Here is a 7,767-nt window from a genome sequence, read left to right on the forward strand (position 1 = left end):
TTAGACTAGATATGTGTAGTAATTAATTTGTTCATATTATGTTAGATTTTTTTATGTTAACAGATTTTTTTGATGATATTATTATTGAATATGCATGTTTGGTGATATTATTGTTAATAGATTTTTTTGGTGATATTTAGATTGTGTAATTTTTTTGTTCATAGTATTTAGAAAAAGGAAAAAAATAAGAAGTAGTTTATATATAGTTGAACTAGCTAGTTGATTTAATAAACTAATTTATTTTACTATATATAGAAGTAGTTTGTTTTTAGTAAGTACTACTTATTTATTTATAGTAAGTGCTTAGTAGTTGAACTACATAGTTGATTTAATTAATAAAACTACTTTTATTTAACTATATATAGAAGTAGTTCCCGCGTCGACGTCGGCGATGCCTATCCCGCATCCTCGTCGTCGTCGACTCGGCGGTGGAGGCCTGCTTGATCAGGGCCATGTTCGGGACTGGGCTCCGCCGGGTTGGTATTGGGAGGTGCTACCTTCCGGGGGACGTAGGTTGGTGAGGAGGCAGCCCGTTGTTGACCCGATCCTTGTTTGGTGGTGGTCGCGTGGGCCAGTGACGGTGGTGAGGTATCCGGACACCGCGGAGGTGGTACGTCACCGTGTCAGCGAGGAGGACGAGCACGTCCGTCGCTACATGGTTGCATTGGAGGGGAGGTTCGACAATACCTGGCAGGTTCTTCAGGGATCTCACTGGAGCTATGATCCTGTGATGGTTCCTTATCTTTGGGTGTCCACCGCCCGCATCGATACCCGTCGGGAGCTACGGTTCTAGTTGTATTAGTGATAATATTCGACGATGTACGGACACCAAGAGATGATGTACTTTTTCTTATAATTATTGAATGCTTGCTAATTTGAATACTATACTTTATTTTATGATTTGGTTTTGCTTATTTTATGATTTGGTTTTGCTTATTGAATGCTCATATTGGATAATTTCTCCTTCATTCCCGTGTGCTAGACAATTTGATATAATTAATAATGCATTCAGGAATGAAAGGAGGAGCTACGTACATCGATCCTCGATACTCAATCCGTGATTAATAATAATAATCTAGTTTAATATTTGAATTATGAACGTATAGGCCGGAAATGTCGTACTCATCGGACGATGAAAACCGCCCGGGGGAGTGCGACTAGTGCCACGACGACCGAGGTATCTGCGACAGGTTTATTGTGCTGGACGAAGATCGGCGCTTCAGCATTAAGCTCGAGGAGACCTTCGATGTTCATACGGTACGCAACCGACGATAATAGTTTTTTATCGTAATTACTCATGACTTCAACTATTTTAATCATGACAATATTTTTCATCTTTTCCAATTCGACTAGCTTATCCCATGCTTTGCAAGACGCTATGTCTTAGAGAGGATGGGTTTTGAAGACCATGAAAGTTTCGAAACCAAAAAAATTATCCTAAGTACCCATCATGGTGTGGATTTTCAAATAAAGCTGTACAATGCTCAGAGTGTAACCCATTTTGGTTGCAAAAATTGGGAAGCACTTTGCCAGATGTATGGTTTTGATGAGGGTATGCTTGTTACCATGGATCTTGGTGATCCTATAATCGAGCAAGAGAGACCTACGATTTTCGTCCTTGTGGATACACCTCCAATTCTTCCCCCATGTGAGCTTAACATAGTTATTAAGTAATTTATATTGTTTATTTGAAAATAGTTGACAACTTATTCTCCATTGATAGCTTATTTTCATTCTTCAAAGAATGTGCGGAAGATGGTAGACAGAACCTACTACACCGAAGGCTCCGAACTAACTTATCAGGAGAAAAATCATCTGGTCGGATTTTGTACTGATCTTGAGAATTACAATGTCTACAATCGAACTCCTCAACATTATGGTCAATACGTGCCACTAGTGCACGTGTTGAACTACGGTAACTACCATGGAGATACCCTGGTATGATTTTTTACTATTACAACATTCGTGCATCTTTTTGCACACTTCTAAAACTAGTACATCATATCATTGCTAACTACGAAGTTATTATTATGTTTTTCAACAGATAATCCCAAATGATTGTGTGCCTCATCTGATGTATACACGGGGTAGCCTTCATGTTTTGAACATACACCCAGGTCGTCATACGAATCTCAACTATCCATACCGGGTTTCTAAAAGAAGTGGAGACATGATAATCAAAGAATGGAAAAAAATGTATGGACAGTCGTAAGGAGCTTCTTGGAAGCAACATTCAGCGAAGGGAAAACATTGGAGACAGGATGATCGCCATTCTTCATAATGGAGAGTCAGGGTCTATATTGTTTTATGCTATTTTACCTTAAGGGTGTTTAGGTCCTACCTGATACTGATGATCATGTGCTAAGAACAATTATGTAGGGTTGGGTTCGATGACTATGAGGATGATGATCGTATGACTTATTATTAATAACGAGTAGAAGTTGTATATGATGATGCATGATTAGTAGGACTTGTTATTATATATATATATATATATATATATATATATATATATATATATATATGATGTATGATGCAAGCATGCATGAGCATTTTATATCTGCGGGGGTGCAATGAACATAGCAGCAGCGTTGATAAACCAAAGACGAAGATATAAGAGAGGACACTTCTCTCTATTAGCTAGCTATAATAATAACCTAAAAATAACCCCTAAAGCAGCCACTTTAAAAAAAATTGACTTTTGGTCCCGGTTGGAGCCACCAACCGGGACCAAAGGCCCCCTGACTGGGGTGGGCGCACAGGGCCACGTGGAGGCACATTGGTCCCGGTTCTGGTTTAAACCGGGACTAATGGGTGGAGGTAGTAGTAACGACCCATTAGTCCCGGTTCATGAACCGGGACTAAAGGCCCTTACGAACCGGGACTAATGGGTGGTTTTCTACTAGTGTGTTATGAGACCATCGAAATTCAGCTCTAAGAAAATTCCATGCAGGTTGAGCTTGCTGCTGGGGGCCGGGACGCTCCATGGTGCAGCGAGTACATGATCAGTGTGTGCAAGATTGGCGACGCTAACCGGAAGTTAACAGCTAGTGGCACCACGTACATTTCAGTAGCAACCCAAATTAACTTGGAACCAAAGGGTAGCATGGCATGTGATACATGGCTCTCTGTGCAAGGACCAGTACAAGATCTGAAAGCTCCTTCCGATTCCGGTTCTTCTTGCTGTAACCAAAGGCCAACCATCGAGCGAATAGACAAGAGGAAACTATATACTCTGCTAGTGTTAATCAGTCCTTGTGTACACTTGTCTCACTGAAGTTGTTTGCTGCTGGTCGTACGTCCTTGTGGATGTTGTTTCCAAAAAAGTAGAAAATAAATGTGGGAATGTGTGCTGCAGATTGCAGTTGCGATTAGCAGATGTTGTTGGCGAACTTCATCTTTGTTCCAGTTTCACAAGAACGATACAAATATACTAACAGAAGTATCTGCTGTATGCAGAAAAAAAAAAACAGAACATCGATCGTCCTGGATGATACCCATTGGATCTTTAGTCATTGCCTGATTCATGTCTCCTTGTACTAGTTTCATGACGTGCCTTGCTGCCTTTCGTTAGGTTAGTGGTCCTGCTCTCTTTTTTGTCATTATAGCCTTTTGATGTCCTAAATTATTCTTATGCATGAATCAACCTGAGCAGTTTTGGCTTCATTTGATCACCTTGAGCAGGAACCATGATGATGCAGGCAACAATCCAAGTGCCGGTGAGAAGTGAGAACGTGTAGCTCACTGACCAGGGCACCTACCAACCAGTCCCAGCAAATGACTGCTCGATTTGCCAAGTAGTTGGTGCCTGATAGCGCCTCCTAAGCTGTATAAGATCCCTCTGGCTGTGTCTGAACATGCACACTGAAACGATGTTTCTATCGTCTGGTCGTTCCCACTGCACATGCACACGTGTACTATCTTTGAGATATCATCATCCCTCACCTTGTTGATTGGCGCTTTGCTTCAGCTGCCTGCATATGTTCTCCAGTTACACAGCAGCTCAGATCTTCTTTTGACTTGCAGTTGCTTCAGCTCGGTTGCCTCCGGCGTCCCCTGCACCACCCCCACCAACCCAAGCCCGAAGATGGTCACTTCAAGGCTTTGTTTCAGGTTGAAGCAAATCGGGGTGAGCGCCCCAACAAACGAGGTGTCGCGTTCGTCGAACCAGTTTCGCAGGTAGCTTCGCCGATGAAACAAAGCAGCGGACTGTAGCTTGGAAACTGACAGGGAAAGGGGGTGATTAAATGTGTGTTGCCGTTGCAGGTGACTTTGAGCAGGTTAGTAGGTGGAATCTGATGCACTCACTCACTGGCCACTGGCGTCAACATTTGTGCGTATTTTACTTGTGGGGTGGTGTGGATGATGCTGTGGGCTGCTAGCTCCTACTCCCTCCGTTCCAAAATAGATGACTCAACTTTACGCTAACTTTAATACAAAGTTAGTATAAAATTGGATCATCTATTTTGAAACGGAGAGAGTACTAAAATACTGCTTGTGGTCTGTGGAGTAGTGTCGAGGTAGACTGCGCGCGGGTCCGAAGCTACCGACGGTTAACTCGTCGCCGTCAGAAAAGGGCAGCTCAGCTCAGCTTATGTTATCCAAAGCGAAATCACCTTTGAAATGAAATGAGTAAACTAAAACAAAGTAAAACGGCACCGAATCAAATATTCTTCCCCTTTTTCGAAATAAAGGCAAAAAAAGAGAAAGATGCTTGCTGCTTGCAAACTTTATGCTTTTTCACTCAATTTTTTTGTCAAGGGCAATCTCAACAGGACAATGGGTCCATTTGATTAAACAACATGAGCTATTCCAATTGTTTCTGCTCAAGGGTGCGTGTACGTTTCTTCTTAGGCACTGTAGCAGCGTAGCGAAGAGTACTTGACGGGCAAACCGATTCTTTTCTGCGTTCCCATATCTGTCTTCGTTTGTACGTACTTCAACAACCAAACCATGTAGATATACATGCATGGTCCACCGAGCACGCAACGGATCTCCCGACCAGCTTCTCTTTTGCTAAAGGGCATGCACACCCCAGGTGATGATCAACGTCGACCCTGGCCAGCCGGGCAGAGAAAAAAGTGGCCACACAGTTCGACACTGATAAAATCAACACAACCAACAAATCTTCACCGTAGTACTATAATTTACCGAATTTCCTTTTTCTTAGGTTGCCTAAATTTGCCTTTCGCGATAGTGATCGATTTGACGGAGGCGTCGCGGTGAGGCATCGGGTGAGAGCAACCCGAAGCCGGGGATGAGCTGGCAGCAGCATAGATGATGGAGGAGAGTCCGAGTTTGACGGGATGCCGGGGAAGGGGGGAATTGTCGGCGCCGTAAAAGAAGAGTGGTAGGGGCTTTAGAGGGATGTTTGGAGGCGGCGGCGGACTAGTGGAGCCGTGGAGGTGGCCGATTGAGGAGGGGTCGTGCGGCGAGGCACGAGTGACAGCGCAGTCGGCCAAGCAGGAGGAGGAAGGTGGTTGGAGGATGGAAAACGGCAGCTGTTGAATTTAAATCAGAGGAATCAAAAAATTGACGACGCCAAAATATTTAAAGGCAACTTATATATAGCCAGTCCCATAATTTACGTACGCGTATATGTACGGTACAAAAATAGGGGCACGCGCCAAAACCACAAGATCCACCTGCTCTACTACACACACCAAAAATGGATGAACAAATGCCAGATCTCAGTACGTACGTATAATCTCAAAGCTAGCTACTACACGATGTGCGGCGGGCGGCCATTGGGTTAGGCAGCGCCGTGCAAGGTCTTGCCGTGCTGCTCGGCCTCGCGGCGCCTGATGACCACGCTCCACGTGACCGCCTCCAGCGTCACCGCCACCGCGCCGAGCACCCAGACGGCCGCGACGTAGGCGGTCCTCCACCGCTGCTCCACGCCCAGGATGGCCATCCCCTTGAAGATGTTCATGATGCCGAGGATGATGACGGCGTAGCCCACCGCGTGGTGGTACGCGTTCCAGTACACGCGGCACTTGTGATCCTTCCTCGGCCTCAGGAACAGCGCAAATACCTGGATGCCGTTTCAAGTTTGAACGAAATTTAACATCGGTACGAGTTCAATTTGAATTCGGGAAGTGTTGGTTAGATAGATGATTAGATTACTTGTAGGGTGGCGAGGGCGAAGACGGCGATGCCGATGCTGCGGTGGAGACCGTAGGTGACGCCGTTGGACGCGTTGCCGAGGTTGATGCCGGTGGCCCAGCCGGCGACCCCGACGCCGTAGCCGATGATCTGGCAGGTGACGTGGAGGTAGAACCACGCGGGGTCCGCCGACCTGAACGTCTTGAGGTACCTCGCGAAGATGGCTCCCATGGGCAGCAGCAGGCCCCAGCTCACGGCGTTGAGGATGCCATGGATCTGAACAGCATGCATGGACGAGAACATGGTTTAGTCACTCGGTCGGTGAGGTGAGGACAAGGTGTTTGATTTCGATTCAGGTGATGAGCGAAGAGAGATGATAAGCTCACATTGCGCTCCCTGGCGAGGTCGCTGCCGCCGGAGTCGGAGGAGGTGCTGGTCTGCCTGACAAGATCCAGCTTCGCCTTGGCGGCCAGGTTGTCGCCGCCCATGGCGTGCGGCGCGGGAATGCCGTCCCCGGACACCGTGGGCCCGACCTGCCAGACCTGGTTCAGGACGGACGCGCCCTGACCCACGCTCAGCGTCCCCGAGACCCTGACGCGGCCGTCGGCGCCGAGCTCCGCGGCGAGGCCGGTCGCCGGGAACGCGATGGGCCCGGGCGCGCCTAGCGCGTACCCGGAGATGTTGTACGTCCGGACGGCCCACGCGCCGGACGAGGAAGAAGGCGCGGCGAGCAGCGCCTGCGCCCCGGCCATGCCTTCGCCGAACGGGTTGAGCCCCCACGCCACCCACCCGCCCGGGGCGGCCGGCGCGGCGACGAACGCGACGGAGAGGGACCCCGCGGCGCGGTCGTAGGTCCAGTGCACCGTCGCGCCGAGGCGGGGCAGGTCGCTGCAGGCCGCGTAGGCGTTTCCGTTGGGCGACGACAATGACGCCTCGGCCGCGCAGCCGCCCGCCGCGGACGCGGACGTGGCGAACAGGGGGAGTAGCGCGAGCACGAGCATGGCCATGGATTCTTTCGGATTCCGCAGCAGTTGGACTTGGAGATGGATCGGCTCAAACGGCGTGGTGAAAAGATAAAGGCGGTGTTTTGAACTGGGCGCAACTGGTAGCGGGCACTGGCTGAGGTTGATATGGAGCGCCGCGAGAGCGGGTGGTGGCGGTGGCCGGTGGATACAGGTGTAGACAAAACCAGGAAGAAAGCAGAACGGGACGGGACGGGATGGGCGGCCGCGGATGGTAGAAAGCTTCAACCATCTATCGCTCGTGAAACCTAACCACCGGACACGCACAAAATACAGTACCATGATGAGCATATGGAGCAAGTCCAATGCGCTGACACATCAACGCGCCGACCCAAATGGAGTGCGTCGACTTTTCGTCCGTCTGCCGACCCATTTTTGCTCTAAATTTGGGTCTCATTTGCGTCGGTGCAGACACGAAACGAACGCGCGTCTGCTTCCTTCTTGGCCTGTCAGTCGGTGACACATTGGACATTTTCTTCCACCCCTATCGACAGCAAGCCCTCGTCCGTCCCACCCCGTGCCGCCGCCCCCAGTTCCGGCGTCCCTGCCAGTAGTCCGCGCCTACACACCTACCCCACACGCCGTCACCTCCCACGTCACCGCCGCCACCGCCTCGCCACCGGGCCACCGCAGCTTCTCA

The 7,767-nt window shown here is 48.7% G+C and overlaps 1 protein-coding gene across 1 annotated transcript; it reads right to left on the reverse strand.

The window, feature by feature from the left end:
* Positions 1 to 5,547: 5,547 nt before the first annotated feature.
* LOC119310954 (cytochrome b561 and DOMON domain-containing protein At3g25290-like) lies at positions 5,548 to 7,315 on the reverse strand. Its single transcript, XM_037586573.1, has 3 exons — positions 6,492 to 7,315; positions 6,127 to 6,381; positions 5,548 to 6,034 (listed from the first exon to the last, which is right to left on the reverse strand). The coding sequence occupies exons 1-3, from the start codon at positions 7,110 to 7,112 to the stop codon at positions 5,753 to 5,755; spliced, it is 1,158 nt and encodes a 385-aa protein (XP_037442470.1). The 5' UTR covers positions 7,113 to 7,315; the 3' UTR covers positions 5,548 to 5,752.
* Positions 7,316 to 7,767: the final 452 nt, after the last annotated feature.

The sequence above is a fragment of the Triticum dicoccoides genome, chromosome 5B (assembly GCF_002162155.2).
Source record: "Triticum dicoccoides isolate Atlit2015 ecotype Zavitan chromosome 5B, WEW_v2.0, whole genome shotgun sequence".
Taxonomy (NCBI): Eukaryota; Viridiplantae; Streptophyta; class Magnoliopsida; order Poales; family Poaceae; genus Triticum; species Triticum dicoccoides.

Bases quoted from the DNA above. Each gene is read 5' to 3' on its own strand.
- LOC119310954 (XM_037586573.1), bottom strand. From the start codon at position 7,112: ATGGCCATGCTCGTGCTCGCGCTACTCCCCCTGTTCGCCACGTCCGCG. The intron at 6,382-6,491 runs GTGAGCTTATCA...CATGCTGTTCAG, and splicing joins ACCTCGCCAGGGAGCGCAAT to ATCCATGGCATCCTCAACGC. The intron at 6,035-6,126 runs GTAATCTAATCA...AACGGCATCCAG, and splicing joins TCGCCCTCGCCACCCTACAA to GTATTTGCGCTGTTCCTGAG.